General features: G+C 38.6%; 2 protein-coding genes across 4 annotated transcripts in view; both read left to right on the top strand.

Moving 5' to 3' along the window:
• Positions 1 to 15,323, top strand: part of SYTL2 (synaptotagmin like 2) — a 39,987-nt gene extending 24,664 nt beyond the window's left edge. For 2 of the 3 annotated variants that reach the window (XM_054269721.1, XM_054269720.1), the window contains exons 8-18: positions 3,272 to 3,373; positions 4,313 to 4,366; positions 7,034 to 7,128; positions 8,610 to 8,729; positions 9,722 to 9,891; positions 10,480 to 10,582; positions 11,004 to 11,174; positions 11,529 to 11,607; positions 12,494 to 12,593; positions 13,340 to 13,545; positions 14,510 to 15,323. In XM_054269721.1, the coding sequence (XP_054125696.1) occupies positions 3,272 to 3,373; positions 4,313 to 4,366; positions 7,034 to 7,128; positions 8,610 to 8,729; positions 9,722 to 9,891; positions 10,480 to 10,582; positions 11,004 to 11,174; positions 11,529 to 11,607; positions 12,494 to 12,593; positions 13,340 to 13,545; positions 14,510 to 14,655 (1,346 nt within the window). In that variant the 3' untranslated portion in view covers positions 14,656 to 15,323. The remainder of the gene's footprint in view (positions 1 to 3,271; positions 3,374 to 4,312; positions 4,367 to 7,033; positions 7,129 to 8,609; positions 8,730 to 9,721; positions 9,892 to 10,479; positions 10,583 to 11,003; positions 11,175 to 11,528; positions 11,608 to 12,493; positions 12,594 to 13,339; positions 13,546 to 14,509) is intronic. The other variant, XM_054269722.1, reaches the window with a different exon arrangement.
• A 4,030-nt stretch (positions 15,324 to 19,353) lies between these two features.
• On the top strand, positions 19,354 to 20,414 carry CCDC89 (coiled-coil domain containing 89). The gene is given in 2 exon segments (XM_054270127.1): positions 19,354 to 19,717; positions 19,720 to 20,414. Coding segments are annotated over 2 exon segments (1,059 nt in total).

Here is a 20,414-nt window from a genome sequence, read left to right as displayed (position 1 = left end):
CACAAAGTAACTGCAGTGTACAGTCAGCACACCAAGAAGCTACTGGTCAGCCTGAAGAGGTCCATGAGCCCATAGAGAAGTCTGTAGCTGGATCCAAGGTCAATGGCTTGAGTTCTGCTCTAGAGAAGTTGATGAAGGAGGCTTCTGAAGCACCACCTCCTAAACCCAAACGTGCTGACAGCACACCATGGGGGACTGCTGAGGAGCAAGTTCAAAGGACAATGTATGAACATGGTGGAGAAGTGCTGCAGGAAATCAGTGAGACTGTAGAAAGGTCTGTTGCTCCATCCAAGGCCAGTGGCTTGAGTTCTGCTTTAGAGAGGATGCTGAAGGAGGCCTCTGAAACACCCCCTTCTAAGCCCAAATGGGCTGACAGCACAGCACAGAGAACTGCTGAAGTGCAAGATAAAGGCATGACTTATGAGCATGGTGCAGAGATGCTGCAGGAAATCAGTGAGACCATAGAAAGATCTGTTGCCCCATCCAAGGCCAGTAGCTTCAGTTCTGCTTTAGAGAGGCTGCTGAAGGAGGCCTCTGAAGCACCACCTCCTAAACTCAAACGTGCTGACAGCAAAGCACAGAGAACTCTGGAAGTGGAAGCTAAAAGCGCAACCCATGAGCATGGTGGAGAGGTACCTCAGGAAATCAGTGAGAATATAGAAAAGTCTGTTGCCCCATCCAAGGCCGGTGGCTTGAGTTCTGCTTTAGAGAGGATGCTGAAGGAGGCCTCTGAAACATCTCCTTTTAAGCCTAAATGTGCTGACAGCACAGTACAGGGGACTGCTGAGGTGAAAGCTATGAGCACAGACAATGGGCATGATGGAGAGCTGGTGCAGGCAGCTGGTGATACCACAGAAAGATCTGCACTGTCCAACACTGAATATAGAGGGTCTGATGTTAATTTTCAGAATCCACCCAAAGAGGTCTCTGAAACACCAGCTTCTGTGCTGGAAAATATGGATCAGAAAATGCATGCTAAAATACAGACTAGTGTAAGTATACATGTTCTGTATCAACGAGACAGAGATCACCCTCAAGAAATACAAGAAACAATAGAAAAAAATTCTGTTTCAAATATCACAAAATTTGGTGAATTCAGTCGCTCTTTAGAAAAACTTCTTCATGAAGCATCTGCAGTTTCATGTCCAATCTCCAAAGATTTATATCAGCAAGAAGAATTTGAGGATCATACATTTCCCTCAGAAAAAGAGACTCTATTCATGACGAGTTCACAGCCATGTGACACTCTAAGTAGCTGTGATACACAAATTAAGATAGTTCTCAAAGAGGGAGCTCCAGAAAAATATGTCAAAGCCTTGACAAATGATCTTGCAGTAAGTGAAATTGAAGCTTCTGGTCTTAAAAGAGAGGGAGCTACTAATAAAATAGGAGAGAGAAACATGGTTCCAGTTGATCTTCCTCCCATGGAAGGCAAGACCAGTACAGTTGTAGTCGAACCATTTGAGATAAATGCAAAAGGGATGAAGGAAAGCACATTCTTGGAGGCTTCTGAACAGAACTCAGAATTTCAAGCACTTGTGAATTTCAGAAGAACAAGTACACCACTTAAAGATGAGAGCAGCTCCCCCCAGCCAGAAGCTCAGTTCTGTCTAATGTCGCAGCATGAGGATAACAATGAAGTGGAAGGCAACAACTTAAATTTGGGATCCAAGTTTTCAGATCAAAACTCTGATTCCCACTCTGGAACAGGAAGTTCAACTCGTGAGCTATCTGATTTCTAAAATTCATGGTGCTGAGTTAAACATGGCTACAATAATTTTTTTGTGTCCAGCTTGAAATATGTTAATGGAAAGTCTGCGTGATACTTTCTTAATTGAGAAATTTGGATATTTGCTTGGGAGGGGTGGGAAGAACTAATTAAGCTGGAAAGCATTTAACAGACACTACATTTGGGTAAGCCTTTTTTGGTCAGGATAGTTTAGCAGCATTAATCAATTTAGTCTTTGTGATTTATACTTTTTCTTATCCTGTGTGATGTTGCCTTCAAATTAATAAATTTGTAACCACTCAATCTAGTAATCCCTTCAAATATACTGGATTAAAAGAGGAAAAAAACATCAGTGGCTCTCTGGGTTCATTCTTTAGTTCGACAGGCTAGTCTCTGAAAATAGATGCTTATCAGTGGAATATCTGGATATAAGGATAATACCAATACTCTGTGCTGTTTAATTTAGCATTGCTGCCTGTTGCACTGAAAAATGGCCATATCAATGAAGATGTCCATTTACTAGAATTCACATTCTTTGGTTGAATGGCAGTTCTAGTCAATGTATAGTGTATGGTAGTCATCAAATACCTTAAGTAGAGGAGATAATTTTACCTTTTCAGTCTCATACTGAGAAAGTGGGAATATTTTCTTCTCCTGGAGAATCTGAGAAATATATGACGTTCCCAGGGCCTGCCAACTTACATCTGAATCTATTTTGAAAGTGGGTTTCCAAAGAGAGTGACTGAAAACATAAGTGAGGACAAAATCAAACATAATTTGGTTTCACCCATAATTGCAGGCAGCAACACTGTGATTGGTTGGTAGAGGGGGAGGAAAGTGAGATAGGGAAGAATGAAAGTCTGAAAGATTTCTGAAGGAGCTAGGTCTGTCTTGATTCTACTTTTGGAGACAATTGCATAAGTTCAGGGTTCCAAATACATCCACAGCTTGTTTTTTGTGGAGTTTGTTTGTTTGTTTATTGGGGGTTTTTTTGGGTGTATGGGGGAATTGGTGTTCGCTCTTTTGTGGTTTTGGTCAGTTGATTTTGTTTGGTTTTGGTTTTGTTGGTTTTTTTTGGTTGCTCAAGCATTGAAACAAAATTAGTTTCACTGTGGAAAGGATATAACCGAAAAATTTGCACAAAGTAAAAAATCTAAAATTTTCTTTTGTGCTGATTCATAAAATGATGGTTACAAAATTACTACAATCTAAGTCAATTGAGTGCAATAGTTTCCCCAAATGCTGTTATTAGTCAGTAAAGATAGACCTATACCTACACAGGGCAAATCACTTGTCTATCAAATCACTTGTCAGACTTACCTGTCTCTGCTGATGACTGGGGGTGTTTAGGGAGAACAAATGGACACTTAAAATTAGATGTTTATTTTATTTTGAATTTATCTTGTATTTTCATTGAATGTTCACTGTCTTTGCTAACTGTCAAAATAGATTCTCATGAGAAACCTGTGGTTGGTTCATCATTGACTTGCTTAAAGTGGCCTGCCTGTGTGTGCAGTGTTCATGTGTTTTGTCTTGTAACAGGTTCTGAAGAAGAATTAAACCCTGTTTTGATGGCTTTGAAAAGGAGTGCAGATAGGAAAAAGCCTTCCAAAAGTCTAGAGGACATTCCATCAGCCACCTCAAGTGAGCACAAAGCTTGTGTGTATCTCCCATGACCCCCAGTTTGGCTTAAATGTGTTCATGCTGGTCTTCCATACAGCCTTGCCAAGTCGTGGCTTTGTTTTTGTTTCTCAATAAGCTGTGTGGAGGCTGTACTTTGGAACCAAATTCTTTTCTCATATGGTTTAATTTTCAGTTCTTGGTGTTAATTTTAGAATATCTTCAGAATTGCACTGTATAGATCAGTGATTAACTGTTTCCTGGATAGTTTTTCAGTTGTGGAAGTATTGGCAATTACCCAAACCAGTAGTGAGCAGCTACTGTCATTCCCTCCTGGTTTGTGGCTTGGGTCGAATAAGTAGACAATGAAAGCATGAAAAACTCAGTTTAGTAGTGGTTCATCTGTGTATTCTAGCAGTAAATATATCAACCTCACTTTAGAGAATACAGTGAGATAATATTATACTTAAAATGAATTTCCAGCTTCCCTCAGTAGCCTCCTTGGATTCCTTGGTTTTTATAAATTATTATTACTGTCTCACTTCACCCTGCCCCTGAGTGTTTTCATGCTTATCTCATGTCTAATGGGGAAGACACAGACTGAACTTATGAATTTGTGAACTGAAGTATGGAGATATAGATTTTTTAAAAGATATTGGCAAGTAATTCTTCTAATACTACTTATGCTGCTGCTTGCTTCTAACCAGTTTCTAGGTTTTAGGTGTGCACTAACATTGTTCAACAACATGCTGACAGAAACTATGTCACCATGAGACCTGACCCCTCCTTGGATGTAGGCTTTGAGACAGAATGTCAAGTAAAAGCCTCTCGAATTTAACCCTTCCTGTGGCTCTGCTGGTTTGTCTGTGGTTTTAGTCCTCATTACTCCTAATTTTGTGGTTATTGCTGCCATCCATTTCATACTGAATAACAAAGTTTCTAACTGTTGTTTTTCCTGAACAGATAAAGAAAAAATAAATAAACCAAAGGAAGAATTAGTTCTTAGTGCTGAAGATGGTAAATATCATTTGTGTCTGCATGGAAGTTTGTTGCTTTTTTAATGGCCTCTGTTTGTTAGTGAAGATTTTTTTTTTTCTTTTTGTAACCAAGAATTATATTGTGTTTTTAGATTTGGTTAACCTCAGCATGGCTGGAAAGCTTTTGTAGAATTCTGTTGTGGTGCTTATTCTAAAGGAATCTATTTATGTCCTCCTGTATCTGTAGAAACTGTGCCGCTTATCAGTGTATTCTTTTGGCCTTCAGTCATTCAGTCTATGAGTTACTGAAATCATAGGGAGCTTTGAACACAAGCTCAGTTGAAAGAAATTTGCCTCAGTAAATATTCAGTTTGTCCATTTATCCATTGCATTGTAAAATCCAAGATGACTTTTGCTAGTGCAAGACATCTTTCAGAATATCTCAATTGGAAAGGAACCTCTCTTAATATCCCTGTCTTAGTCCTATAAAGTAGCATTATTCTAAGCAATAGATGAACTTCTAGATCAGCTACTACTGATATCATCAGTCCATTAGTGCATTATAGATGCCTTATAGTTAAATTTTTCTATATATCCTTAGAAATTCCAAGTCTAAGAAAAATAAAAAGCAAACCTGTTCCAAGAATGTGTCAAAATAAACAGAATTGAAAACCATCAAATAATATTGAATATAGCACACAATTCTTTATTTACTGCATTGGAGCACTACAGTTTTAAAAGAACAGTTGTGTGCAGTTGTATTTTTTATTTCATGGTTTAGATGCTTTAAAGCATTGTGCATGCCAGTGGCCTATAGCAGCAATAGGATAATCATAGCATATTAGAATACCTACGACACCCAGTAAAGTAACAGGACTTAAGCACCATCCTGCACTCTGCTTTCCAGTGGAGACCCCTACTGAAAGCCTGTTTTGGCATTCAGTGTGAATGTGTAGAGACTAACCTGAAAAGAGCAGGGGGAATTTGAGTTTAATTTTTTAAGATTGAAGTTATGAAAAAATGACACAGAGCCAAACTGATGGCTGTACAGTCAGAATAAGGCAAGTTCTCTTGAAAAGACTGTTCTTTTGGAACAGCAAAAAGACTGAATTTTTAGCTTGAACACTTATATTACACTCATATTTTGTCATGATCTAGCTCCTCAAAGGAGAACAGCAATGCAAAACACAGAAACAGAATCACAGAATTGTTTAGTTTGGGAAAACCTTTAGCATCAGCAAATGCAACCTTTAAACCAGCATAGGCAAACTCACCACTGAGCCATGTCCCTAGTTTTGAATTTATGTTTGTATAAACAGAAAGGCTCCATGATGCACCAAAATCAAACAGACCTAATTAGGTCTGTTTGATCCATACAGGCCTAATACCTAAATCACTGCCAACTATTGGAAGGAAAAAAACCCACAATATTCATGTGGTTTGGGGAAGTAAAAAAAAAAAACAAACAAACAAAAAAAAAAAACCAAACATGAAAAAACCAGAAAAATCCCACATATAAAGTATACTGGTTCTATTTATGACCTCATAAAACTGTGCTGCTGAATGACTGTTAATACTGCACTGAGCAGGTCCGAAACCTGATCAGCATCAAGAGAGGACTCAAAATGCAGCAGAAAGTGAGTAACAGGATTCTTGCAGCACATACTGGAGAGACTTTTCCTCTGAGAGCAGAACTAATACATTAACAATACTTTTTCATTTAACAAGTTACACATCTGGGCTAGATACTTGCTCTAAGTACTGCATCTAATTGCACACTGACAATAACTGATCTGTTGAGCACTGGTTGAGTTTTGACATCAAAAGCTTTGCAAAAGTTTCACTCACCTTGCAAACAATCCCACTATGTGCAGTGTTTCATTTTGTGCAATAAATATGTGCTCCTGTAGGTGGCTGTTTGTTGCCAAATCATTTTCTATCACATCAAATTGATGCATCTCACAATGTGTATCCTGTTCATCTTTGTGTATTATTAAATATAAGAGGGGTTAGAGCATGAAAAATTCTGAGGATCACAAGCTTACTGCAAACTGGATTTTTGCAAGCCTAGCTTGTGCAATGAGGTTTTGTACAGTGAAAGAGCACAGAAATGAGCTGCAGTAGAGGTATGCAAATATGGAAGAGAGTGCAAAAAAGTGCATCATTAATAAGATATGCATCTTATAATTAAGTAGGAATACTGGTAACTTCCTTGATCAGGTCTAGAATTGGCTTGATTTACACAAATTTGCCTATTGCAGTTAAATAGACTGAGTAAATAGAACAATGTTTGGTTTCTTATTGAGAATATTATGATAATTCTAATGTCAGTGATATTGTTAGTGCACAAGGGTGCTTACTCTTGTTTTAGGAAGAAAATCTAGACATTAATCTGCAATGATTTCCTCATCACTTTTGATAAGAATTTGCTTGTAGCACCCAGGCTACCTCATATCAAGCAACATTTCTGGTCCTGTCAAAGTTTGTTGGTCACTGATTTAGACAATGCCAAAGTAGATTATTCTTCCTAATTATAGCTTCTCTGAGTCCTGGGGCGGGGGGGAAGAAAACCCCTTGCATCCAAGCTGTTGTGCATGTGCATGTGTTTCATCCAAAGTGGTTTGCTCCTAATTGTGTCCTGTTGTGGAATCTCATTGTTCTGATGTACAAACACGTTTTTGAAGCCTTTTGAATTACTGCTTTTCAGTTTCCATAGTGACTTCACAGCCTGATAAACCATTTTCCAACCCTGAAAAACTCAAAGGGCTGAGCAAGTCGGTACCATCATTCTTACAGGAAGAGGTAAGCTCCATTTCTGAAATATTATAATTTCAGGTATCTGACCATTAACTGTGTGCAAGTAAAATTTCAGAACTCTATCAGAGGAATCACAGAATGGTTTGGTTTGGAAGGGACTTTAAAAGACTATCCAGTTCCAATCCCCCTGCCATGGGCAGGGACACCTTCCACTAGAGCAGGTTGCTCAGGGCTCCATCCAACTTGGCTTGAACACTTCCACAACTTCTCTGAGCAACCTGTGCCAGTGCCTCACCACCCTTACAGTGGAAAAATTTCTTCCTAGTATCTTACCTAAACCTATCATCAGGTTTTTAAAGCCAATTCCCCCTGGTATAATCACCATATATCCTTCCCCTGTAGGAGGACTTAGGATTTTTCTGTCTTTCAAAGAGTTTGTGTAACCAGACTGATTATCCACACTGTTTAAGTGTTACTTCACTCTCTGGATTAATTTTGTGCAGTACCAAACAGCACTCTCCAAAGCAATTTTCTCTTAAGAAGCTTTGCCCTGGGTAGGCTAGACATTATTCAGTCATTATTGTTGACCTCTGAACAGAGAAAAAATCCTGGAGTGCTTTTTCTTAACAGAATAGACATAACCAGATTTTAAAGCAAATTGAAATGGTCTTTATTTGCTAAATGCTTATTTATATAAATAACTATTTTCTTAATATGTGTGGAAACTGTTGTTTACTAACCTTGTATCTGTTATGAGACGATCAATGACATCAGTTCAAAACTGTTTGAAAGAGTGGGGAGACCTTGTAAATTGTTCCTGAGTGGAAAACAACAGGAAGATGGAGTTGTCCATAACAGCTTGCATAGAAAGGCACGCGTGGGAAGGGGATCAATTCTTTAGTGCAGAAGTAGCATTGAGAAAGAATGGGCTTGTGAGAACATAACCTAATAATGACCAAGGAAACAAAAGCTGCAATTCCCTCATGGAAAAGCAAAGTCCCACTTCCCTCTTGCAAGAAAGACTTTGCAAAATCCATTTGCTGTATCCAGTGCTGTTCTCTGAATGTTACCTTTTGGCCAGCTGCCCTTAAGAGAGAGTCACAGAGCTGACAGCATTTACTATATAACAGAAAAGACTGCCAAAAGAACTGAGCATTATCAATTGCATAGGTTATGCATGAGACAGTGACACTGAGAAGTTAAGTTTAATTGTTCCAATAAACTTAATTTTGTAATTTTTCTTTGCTACTTGAGATTTAAAACAGACAAACAAACAAACACCCAAATCTAGTTGCATCGCTACTTAAAAAAATTATCAGTGTAGGGTGTTCATCAGAAAAACTCCCTTTCAACTTTAAATGCATGACCTAATTCTAGAAATATTATTCATGTTGCACTACAAGGGAATTTAAATTCAGACTTCCACTGAGTCTCAACCTGCATTAAAATTCTGTTTGTTTGTTTTTTAATTTTCCTTGTGACTATAAAGAACGTACACAGACTTTCTTTCTGTGATGTTTTTGTAGAGTGATGACAGAGAGACAGATACAACATCAGAAAGCAGTTATTCCTTTGGCAGAATCAAGAAGAGTCCCAGCTCTCTAACCAATCTTAGCAGCTCTTCTGGCATGGCCTCCTTATCCTCTGTATGTAAACCAAAGCATTATTTTAAAGGCACTTTGCTTTTGCTAATTTCTCCAATGTTGTTTTGGCTCTTTTCTTATTCATTGTAACTTTCTTTCCTTGCCATCTCTGTCTCCTTCTTTCCACTTCTGTTTTATGAACATAACATAATTCCTTGCATGGAATTGCCTGAAGCAAGTAAAGTAAAATTAAATAGATTTCAATTTTTTTTTTCTAGTAATATATTGGAGCTTGTTCAGGGCTCTGAACAAAGATATGGATTTTACCCTTAGAGCTTACATTTGTATCTGAAAATGAGGAACAATTCATTTAGAACAAACATTTAGAAAGGGAGAAAGGGGAGAAAGATAAATTGGGAGATATTATTGGTGTATCAGGTGTGTCGTTGAGTCAACCAGCTAACCAAATGTCATTGGTTTATGTGGACTTTGAATAAGAAAAACAGAATTTTGGGGGAAGTGTGTTGAGATTAAAAAAATATGTATACACACACACATCTTTCTTCTTCTCCTCTGGATTTAGTATTTAATTTTCAGTGTTTTATTTAGTTACATATTTACATATATAATTTAGCCATATAGACTTTATCTATTCATTTTTTTGTTATTATTTTAAGAAGATCTGTTGTCCTGAACCCTTAGGCTCTGCTTGGTTCAGGGAAGATGAGCTGAGTAGATTTAGAAGTAATATTTCAAGGATCTGAGCACAGGCAATCTTCACATCTACAGCATCCTATAATTTAATTTCTTCTATCTCAATGCAGTAAACCCATTCAATTTTTTTTGTAAGAATCCTGGCCAAACACCTGTGATTTCCAATTATCTTTCTTTCATTAATCTACTTGCTGAGAAGCTTGTATAATAGTGTCCATTACATTTCATTGTTACATCTAAAGATGACAATGTTGATTTCTTTACTGTCTGAATCCTGAGCACAATTTCTACCCTGATCCTGAAGTACCTGGTGAAAATATATCTCCTCTTGTACACTGCAGGTGAGTGGCAGCCTAATGAGCATCTACAGTGCAGACTTTGGCAATGTGGATGTGAAGGGGAACATTCAGTTTGCCATTGATTATGTGGAACAGCTGAACGAGCTCCACATCTTTATTTGCCAGTGTAAGGACCTGGCAGTGGCAGATGTTAAGCGACAGCGTTCAGACCCGTAAGTACAGAGAATGCATTTCTGTTCTAATGGAATTTTTTCTTTCAATGTGGAAATGAAAACTGCTGGGGTTTTCCAGTCTCTCTAACCTGCTGGAGTAAAGCAACCAAGAAATAGATGAAGAGGCTATAATGTGCTTTGTGTTGTTTTTTTTTTTTTTCACTCTGATTGAGTATAGAACTGCCCTTGTAAATTGGTGTGTATATATATTAACATAGATCATTAAAACTTTTAAGAAAATTAAATTATCTTTTAAAATGCCACTTTGATACGTTTTCAGTAGGATTAGCACCTATAAATATGACATTTGGGCCTGCTACAGGGATATATTCTGTATTTTCATGTGCTGAGGAGACATTTCAACAGATTTTCCCCTGGAGAAGGATATTATAAGAAAGTGATGTTTTATACATCACCACTGCTGTTGTAATTCTTAAATATACAAGCTGAATGACATAATGCCTACTCAAGTGGATTTCTTTTACTTTGTGAGCAAATACTTGTGTATTTTGGAAGATGGAGAGGATCTGGATTTTTTTAGGTTTTTGGGTTGTTTTAATTCTTCTAACAATTCTGTCCAAATTTTAGGTATGTAAAGACCTACCTGCTTCCAGAGAAATACAGACTGGGCAAACGGAAGACATCTATCAAAAAGAAAACTTTTAATCCAGTCTATAATGAAATACTGCGGGTATTTATCAAACTATTACTGGATATAATATGGTTTATGTGTGATGTGTGAGGAACCTCAGCTTTTGGGCACATTGCACTCAAAAGGGTCATTAGCATGAGAGAGATTGCTCTGCAGAGCTGACTGTGTGCTTCCATTGATACATTACCTCTGCAGTTGTCTCTGGATCCAGCATGAAGAACAGTGGTGGTTTTATACTTCTTGTAAACAAACATGAGCCATGTATGACCTTAAGATGACAGAAATAAAAAGGAAATAGTTGGGTTTTATTGTGATTTTTTTTGCTTTCTGAAATGCACAAGTGGGCAGGTATGGATGAATAAACACAGACATTTTTTCCTAACAGTATCACTTTCTGACACAGGACAGGTAAAAATTCAGCTTGTTTTAATTTTTTTTTTTTCTTACTTCTTCCTGGCAGTATAAAATTGAGAAGGAGCTCCTAAAGAATCAAAGCCTCAATATCTCTGTCTGGCACAATGATACCTTTGGTAGAAATAGCTTCCTTGGTGAAGTGGAGTTGGATTTAGGAGCTTGGGACTGGAATGATCCATCCAGTAAGCAGATCAACTGGTTTCCTCTAAAGCCAAGGGTAGGTTGGCTGTTTTGCATTTTCTGCTGTGTAAGTGCAAAACCGAGTCATTATTTGGGCTTGGTTTTCTGTGCTCTGTGGGTTCTGTGCTGATTATAATCATAAATACTTATACACTGGTAAACAGAAATACAGTTCTGAGATGTCTTGTAGTCTAGCTAGCTTTTACAGTAGGAGAAACTTTCTCACAGTCTAAGGAGTAGGAATTTCAAAGTATTTCTCATTGTCATATTGCTGAAACAGAAATCTGAAGGCACTTATTAACCAAATATGTAGTAAACCTTCTGAGGATATGGAGCAAGTGCAGCACCATTTTAATGTCAGATGTTTGGTTTCATTTTCTTTTCATTTCAGACTTCAGCAATAACTCTTCCTCTAGAAAACAGAGGGGAGATGAAACTAGCCCTCCAGTATGTCCCACATCCAATAGGAGGTAAGCATTGCTGCTTTGCTTGTTCATCAAGGCTTTGGTGGTTTTGTCCTTTTTTTTTTATTTAAAAAAAAAGCAAACCTTGTTTAATGTTTGTCATTCACTTCAGACAGCTTCTTTCACCATAAAAGTTTTCTTCTTAGATAAGTAAGTCACTCTGATTGTGAATACAGTTAAGAACTCCAAAGACTATTTTGAGATCTTTTGTTGTTTAATGTTACTAAAGAAGAAATTACCTCATTGTCATAATCTAAGATTTGTAATGCAATATATATGTGTAACAAAATTCTGTTTTCTCAATAATTTTAGAGACTATAAATCATCAGGCAGATGCTGTGATGTGCTAAGCAATGACAACACACAGAATTTCAAGCAATACTAGGTGTAGAAGTAGCAGCAAGTATTTAGAAAGCAGATATTTATAGCAGTCTGATCAGTTTGGTTTGGCAACAAAGAGTGGATCAATCTGAGAGTGAAGCCAGGTCAGGTCTTTAATTCAGACAGACAGTAAGAACCAAATACATTAATAGCATAAAAGAGCTTATTTGAAAGTACAAGAAACAATAAATGCTAACATCACATAGACTGATGACAAGCTGATCTGTTTATCTAGGAGTCTTGGGAAGAGAAGACCAGTGGCATGTGTTTTACTTAGTTGTAACAAAGAAAAGTCATTGTAGGAAGGCAGACATGATGTGATCTTGCAGTACTTTGATGGGATGAAGATTTCAACTTCCAGAGTACAGAGAGCAATGTTGAATTAAGATGTGAGATAACAAGTCCAGGCTAAATATCACCTCTGCAAATGGGCAAGAACTGCTGCATCAGACAAAATACCTTTAAAAGCCATCTGCTTAAGCAGATGTTTTGTTTGGTTGGTTTTTTACAGGAAAGAAGACTCTGTCTACTGGTGAGGTGCACATCTGGGTGAAGGAATGCCATAACCTCCCTCCTCTGAGAGGCAATAGGCTCAACTCTTTCATTAAATGGTAAGAATTGTGGTCAAAGTCATCAAACATGGTGGCCTAATAATGCTACCATTGCACTCATTGTATCTTCTTTTTCTACATTCATATTAGAAGAGCACTGAATTGCTTTCTGATTCTCCTTTATTGTAGTGCTAATTGTCCTGCATAGTTTACAGCTTCCAGATGCTAAGCATGTACCACCAAGTAAAGCTTACTGGGAGAGCTTTCTGTGTCGTTATTACACTTTGGTTTTGTCTCTCAATCACTTGGGGAAGGAATAGTCAAACTGTTCTGGCTTTTATTCACATTTAAGCAAAGGATGTTTTTGCAAAACATGGTTTAGCTTAGCAAATTTTGGGAGGAGACAGAAGTGTGAAATAGTGTAATAGTGTTAATACATAGTTGGATTTCTTCCCCCTTCCTTTCCACATACAGACTAAAAATATGAAGAGACAAGAATAACAAGCTGGTTGGCTACAAAACATTTCAGTGTCATCAGTGATAACACAGCAAATAAACTCCCTTGTGCCTCTTCCCCACCTGACTTTCCCTTCATCCTCTGAAGCACAAGGGTGGATACCTGCTGCCAGTATTTCCTGTAAGGGGCTGAGAATATCACCCTTCACTCCATCTCTGTAAAGCACTGTTATCTTCAGTCCTGTTTTACCATGCAAAACATAGTTAATCAGAAGGTTTTGCCTTTTCAGCATGTTTAATGCAGGCTGTGCTGTGCAAGTGCAAACTGACAGTGCTTTTTCTCTCTGAAGTACCATTCTTCCAGACACCAGCAGAAAAAGTCGCCAGAAAACACGGACAGTTACAAAAACTACAAACCCGGTGTTCAACCACACCATGGTCTATGATGGCTTTAGACCAGAAGATTTGAAAGAAGCCTGCATAGAACTCACAGTCTGGGATCACAACAAACTAGCAAACCACTTTCTGGGAGGCCTCCGGATAGGCCTTGGAACAGGTACTGGACAATCACCACATTAATACTTAATTTACAGAGTAGTCTTTCATATTTTTTTTTCCTTTTCCATCTTATCTCTTTCAGTTTTTCCTTTTCCTTAAACAGTTTTGTTCAGTAATGTACCTATTCTTCAGAACAGATCCCGAAATGTACATAATAGTCATGTTAGGAGGGTTAGAATGACTGACAAGGAGAAATATTAGAAACAAACCTTTGTCTGGCCATACATTGTATTTGGTCCTGTTTAAAGTACAAGATTAAGGTATTCCTTCACCTGAACTCTGATAATGTCTTGCAAATCTACTCATGCAAAAACATAGTGTAAAGACAGCAGTGGGTGGAAATAAAAGGATAGATCAGGAATGCAGGATAAGATTGGAAGATACTGAATTATAAATGCAAATAAGTTTTTAGCATAAGGCCAATATAAGATGTGCAGATATAGCAACAGGAAAATGCATACAATTCTTCTATTTGTCCCTTTCATTCTGCTCTCTGATCTGAGGGGAGCACGTGTTTGGAGTCTTCTCAAGAAATGCAATGTACAAGCTACTCTTCACAAATTAATTTCTTGCGTGGCTCACCAGAATAACCTAAATTACAAATTAGAATAATAAATCTTAATTTGAATTTTAGAGTAGCCAAGGTTGCATTTCAGTACAAAATCAGTACCCTGTTTTATTGTTAAGTCTTCTCAGATGTATGGGCAATTGGCATCTTTCTCCTTGGGATTGTGACAAAAAGACCAAGGATAAAAAGGAGAAAATCTGGACAAAGATGACAAAACTTCTGTGAAACTGTTGTTAATTGTATTTGACATAATTGCTCAAGAGTAAAAATGTAGAACTGGATCTCCAAACCACAAGGTCAGCTACCTAAGGAGGTGTAACCATTTTAGAGCAGGCAAATTTGATTGTCTGCAGCATATTAAGTAATTTTTCTCTTAAAACTGCCATTTTTCTAGGCAAAAGCTATGGAACTAAAGTAGATTGGATGGATTCTACTTCACATGAAACTGCCCTTTGGGAGAAGATGATGAACTCTCCAAACACCTGGATAGAAGATACACTACCTCTCAGGATGCTTATGGTTGCCAAATTGACTAAATAAGGTGGATTTTTATTTGTTAGTGTCAAAAAGAAACCTTGGGAATTAAATTGAAAGCATGGGGGTGGAACCTGGAAGAGGAACACAGTAGTAACTTTTTTGACAGCTTCTGCTCTGTTACTGTTCTGGTTTTGTGCTGTCAGATGTCACTTGGTATTTCAAACATCTGCTTGCAGATCGTTATGTAAATTGTAGGGATTTTAAAATTTCTTATTCACTGAAAACAACTTCAAGAAGGTGCTTACAGAACCCAGTGTTAGAGGTAGCTGTGATACCTGGATGACTGTGTTGTCTAGCTGAAGCATTTCTGATCCCTTAAATGATCCCAATAACCAGCAGAAATATAAGAGCAAGTCAACTGTTTCTGTACATTGCTTGGCTTGTTCTTGAAGCCTTACTGATAAGACAGCAGCATTAGTGTTAAAGCTCATTGGTATGTATTTGTATCCTCATTATGCCATGTTAGATCTCACCAGCATGGAATATGGGCATGAAGAATTTAGTTTTTTGAAAGTTCCTCTAGCTTTAATTGTACATTTCTAGGACATGAAAGTTACTTCCCCAATGAAAGAAGTGTAGCATGAAGTGGTACTGTTGATGTCCTGTTCTACAAGGTGCAGAGGACTTAGTTCCAATGTACTGTTAAAAATCAGGGTTATAAAAGGTTTGCTTTACATCATCTTGTTAGCATACATTACTTAGTCTTAAGTGCTGAAGATGTAAAGGTGAAACTTTTTTTATTCCAGTGCTACTCAAAAGGATCTACATGTGCCAATTTTAGTGATGACAAGAATGTTGGGTATTTATTCTCGAAAGTGCTCTTGTTTGTACCTGTATCCATTAGTTTGGGGTTTTTTGCAGAAACTGAGCTTACCTGTGCTTCAGCGCCACCGTTAGGAGACTGGGAGGACTGTGGTGGGCTTTGCTTAGTTTTGAGGCATAGGAAATAAGACTGGAGTTTTTAACTTGTAGAAATGCATGCTACTGGTAGATAAACACATAAAATAAAAAATATATTCCTTTTGTTTTCTTTTTTTAAATAAATGCAGCCTATTTAAACTAAATAGGAATTCAGTTTTTATTAAATTCTAGTGGTATATGTTAGCCATTCAGCATGCAATATAACAAAATGCAGACAGAAAACATTTTTGAAAATAAATGCACAATTATTTACTCCAGATAAGTCTAAAAGCTGCTGAAATCTTTCACTTCAGTTAGGGTAGAGGGAGAAGGGAGCTCTTCGCAGCTGTAATGTAATTGCTTGATTTAATAATAGAAATTTAAATGCTACTTGGTATATATTATACACTGTGAATGGAAAAAAAGGAAAGATGCTCTTCAACCTTCCAGGGAACCCACTTTCTCTCTCATCAGCCAGGCAGTCTGTGGAGTCTAAAAGTGTCAAAAGCAGTTTGCCAGTCTTTGATATCTTCCTGCTTCAGGTGTTTTGTATGAGATTGGTAACTGCTACAGCTTCCACTCTGCTAGATATATACAAAACACTTTTTGACTAGGGAACACATGCACATGACACTTCAGAACAATGTCTTTTTACCAAAATGATACAGCTGGTCCAGAAAGAGTCACTCCAGAAAGGATGGTGATTCTGAAAAAGAAAAGGCACCTAATTTATTTGTGTTTGCTCCCTACATGAATAAATTTTTCATCTGAAAACATAGCTGGCTGTGAACATGATCTACAGTGTCACAGAATTAGTGGTTGTGTTGCAGTTTTATCTCCGGTGAAGCTCAAATACATTGTGAAGTCAAATCAGCTGTAGGCTCAATTGCAGAGATGGGGTCTTAAGGCTTCACATTTGCAGGACCTGCCTGTGTTTTGCCTCCAAATTTGCAGGACCCTCAAAGCCAGCAAGTGACTCAGAAGTCACTATTGAAGGGCTGCTAAATAGTGGGCCACAAGTGTCATGTAATCTGCTGTCTTCTATACTCTACCAAATTTTTATACCTAAACTTCACTGCTATCAAAATAAAATGTTTATTTTGTGACAGTGACAATCTCTTTGTCTTCTGATCAAGTAGAAGACATTCTGTGTCTTGCTATTCTTTTAGTCCTCCTAGAGACTGACACAGAATTTTTCTGGAATCTCAAAAGACTCTGTATCACCTCACTAATAGACCTCAAATTTTGAAAAGCTACCTGAACATGAATATGTTAACATGTAATTAACATTAATATGTTAATTACAAGTGCAATATGCAAGATTTACTTGCATATTGCACTTGTAATTAACTAGTTTGATTAACTAGTTAATTATCTAATGACATAGGTACTGATCTAGGTTGACCAAGAAACTGAGACAGATAACAAAAACTGTCCTTTACATACAAAACTTCCTCCCCAGTTTTTAAATACCTTTCATTGTGTACAGAATCATTAACTTCAGTAGTATGATAATATGCTGACAGAGAAATGTGAGTTGGGAAGTTGATTAAGACAAAAAGTTTCAAGGAACTACTTACTTTGTTCTCAAGGCAAAAGGAAAGCCTTTAGTCATCCATAACCAAAATTTTGAAGAAGCATAATTAGCTACTCATTAAAGGGCAGTTTGATAAATTAATAGCTATGCTTTGTCATAAAGGTGAACTGGAATTAAGAATCAAAGCAGCCACACTCCTAAAATATCTTTATGTATTCATTCTTGTCTGCAGAAACACAACAGTTCCTTCCTCTCTTCTCCTTCATGTTACAAGTTCATCTGTCTTTTATCCCATGATTTATTTTTCTTTTTAGCACTTATGTGTGTATATGCATATATACATGTGTGTATATCTTCTGAATTATACTGTTTCCACTTCCTATAAAATAGGCTTCAAACTCCCAGCTCTCCTTTGAGCTCTGTGTTCAGAAACCTCCCATTGCTGCAAGTAGGGCTGCAAACCTGAGTTGGTGCAGCAACTCCCACTTCTTTGGTTTCACCCATTTTGAAATCTGTCCTGTGCCCTCCTTTACTTGTGTGCTTCATGTCTGTTACCCACAGCACTCTCCTCTTTCTCCTTTCCCTTCCCAGAGGATTCAGCAAAGCCTGCACTGACTTGTTTCTTCCAGTTGCATTTATTTTTCCCTTCCCTATCCTGTTGGCCAGATTTTTATTAGCTGCTAAATAAAGTTGCGAATTGTTCAGGGCAAGGTCTGTCTTTACTTTCCATGGACCTTCAGTCTGTTCTGAGGTCAGAGCCTGCTATTCTGATTCTGGCATGCGCAGGATGTAAGCCGAGAACGAGGAGTTCTTCAAGCTTGTGGAAATTCTCTTTCCTTTCCAAATCTGGGTGCTTTTGAGAGTGTCAGCAATGTTTGTTTGCTAAGAAACACTGCCAGCTCTTTCAGCCACCCTGGTGGGGCTGGCCTGGCTCCAAGCAGCCTGGATGAGGTCATGAGCTCTGGAGTGACTGGATTCAGCATCTTACCTCTATGGAAACAGAGCCTCACAACAGGAGAGTCAACAAACAGCAGGAAGAAAATACCTGGTAAGAAAATAGTTTTCTTTTCTTAAACCCTGCTCTTCGTTGTATTTCCACTGAATGGCCTAAACCTTTCAGTCCTTCACTCTCTCCTCCATTATTTGCAAAGGATCCAAGGCAGCAACAGCAGTGAGAGAGTGCAGGATGGTGGAGGCAGAGCTGGTGTCTGTACTGAAGTCACTACTGCAGAGCTGTGAAATGCTTTGTGCTTCACAGGAGTTTATTCATTTTTGTTGTACATTATCTGTCATCCTTACTTTAAGCTGGCTCCTTCCCTCATCCTATCTTTACCTCTAGTCAAAGCTCAGGAATTCACAAAATCTGATTACCTGTGTGCTGTTTCATGTGCTGTTTCAGGTATGTGTCCAAATGAAAAACTTGGAGATGAGTTGCAGGTTAATTTTTCAAATGTCTGGGTAGCATGCTGTGTGATTCAGCACCAATAATCATTTTGCAGTAGAAATATTTTCCTTATTTTTAAATTAAGAACCAGATTTTTAAAATTACACGTCTAAATTAATCTAGCAGATCAGTGTGAAAACTCAGTTGAGGAACTGTTTCTCCAGACACAGAGGCTTAGTATCACAGAGCATTCATTATTTATTAAGATGGTATAACTCTTTTGATTCATAAATCTCTAAGCACAGTATAAGGTTATTCAGTTATTTTTAACTAGCAATGAAATCTTGTAAATCAATTAAAAGTTTGACATAACCCTCTGTGTTTTATTTGCAGTTACAATACAGAGCTGTAGGAGACAATAAAGGCAGAGGAAAAGGATTGTGTAAGGAGTTATTTACAGCTTTATCACTTACAAGCTTTTAACCTAAATATAATAGTAGTTCTTGTAACTACAACAGCAGTGCCTCAAGAAGGAATAATTAGCTAAGCTAGTCATCAGCAAATGAATAGGCTTGCATAAATACTAAGCCCACACTCTTTGCTGTTGCTCACAGAGTCTGGCATCCTTGAGTCTCAGTGTGCCTGTCTCCGAACCAGAGGAGGGGGAGGGCAGCAGGCCTGTGTAGTTTCTGGCTGACATTGGTTTTGGGAGGTCCTGTTCCCCCACATCAGTTTCTCTGGACTTCCAGAGAAACACCACTAGCTTATGGCAGCAGTGTTGGCCACACAACCACAGGGCACTGTTTAATTATGCTGAGTGTCACTAACAGAAGAAGCCACTATAAAATTTTATCTTGTCTTTGCATAAGACAGGTGCTCCATGGCTTAGGAGACAGGAGCAGCTATGGCTGACTCCACAGGTGATCCAGAGACAGGCCAAGATGTGGAAGATCTGACAAAAAGCTTGGAGGAACTCTGTGAGAGCTCTAAGGAGCAGAGTGAGGAGGTGCTACTGCTTTCACACCTAGAACAGCATCATCATCTTGTCTCTGTACTGAAGGGGAAAGTGGATGACACACACAAACGCTGCAGAGACCTGGAGCAGCTCAACATGGAGCTGGAGAAACTGAGGGGAGAGGATGCTGTGAAAATTAAAACCCAGACCCACCACATTCAGTATTTGGAGGGGCACTTCACAGATCTGGTCAAAAACCATGAGAAGATGATCCAGTTCAAAAATGAGCACAAAAACAGCACCTGCAGCTGTGGGAGGAGAGCAAGCGCCTGCAGCAGGACAGGGAAGCACTCTTCAGCCAGGCTGTGAGGAAGAAGGAAGCTGAAGTGCTCCAGCTGGCAGCCCAGGCCAGGAGGCTCTCACAGCAGTTCTGCTCCTTGCAGGAGAAATATGCTTCTGAGAGTCACAGAGCCCAGGAGCGAGAGAAGGAGCTGCTGGAAGCTCAGAGCCAACTAGCAGATGCCTATGCCCAGGAGGTGGATTCATTCAAGAGGCAGCTGCAGCTCCTACAGGAGAGGCAGCACCAAGCTGCTGCAAGGGCCGAGCAGGCAGAGAGCCAGCAGAGGGCTCAGGGCAGTGAGCTGCAGGCCAAGCTGGAAAGGGCACATGAAGAGAAAGAGCAGCTACTGAACCTGGCCATGGAGAGGAGCCAAGCTCTGCAAGATAAGGAGCGGGAGATTCAGAAGCTGGAGGAGAAGCTAGAGACTGTGGAGGAAGCCATGCAGAGAGCAGGAAGGTGCCTCAAGAAAGAGGCAGCAGCAGCAGACAGAGATCTGAAGGTTCAAGAGCTACAAGGACAGCTAGAACACAGCAAGCAGGCGTACAATGAACTCTTGCTGCAGTTCAATGCTTACAGAAAGCACAGTATGGATTTGCTGACTAAGGAGAGAGCTCTGAACATCAAACTCCATCACTTTGCTGCATAA

The sequence above is a fragment of the Melozone crissalis genome, unplaced genomic scaffold, assembly GCF_028551555.1.
Source record: "Melozone crissalis strain CALT ecotype California unplaced genomic scaffold, PUWL_Pcris_2 ptg000008l_1, whole genome shotgun sequence".
NCBI lineage: Eukaryota > Metazoa > Chordata > Aves > Passeriformes > Passerellidae > Melozone > Melozone crissalis.
The sequence above is the reverse complement of the archived record's forward strand: the minus strand, read 5'-3'. Positions and strand labels throughout refer to the sequence as shown.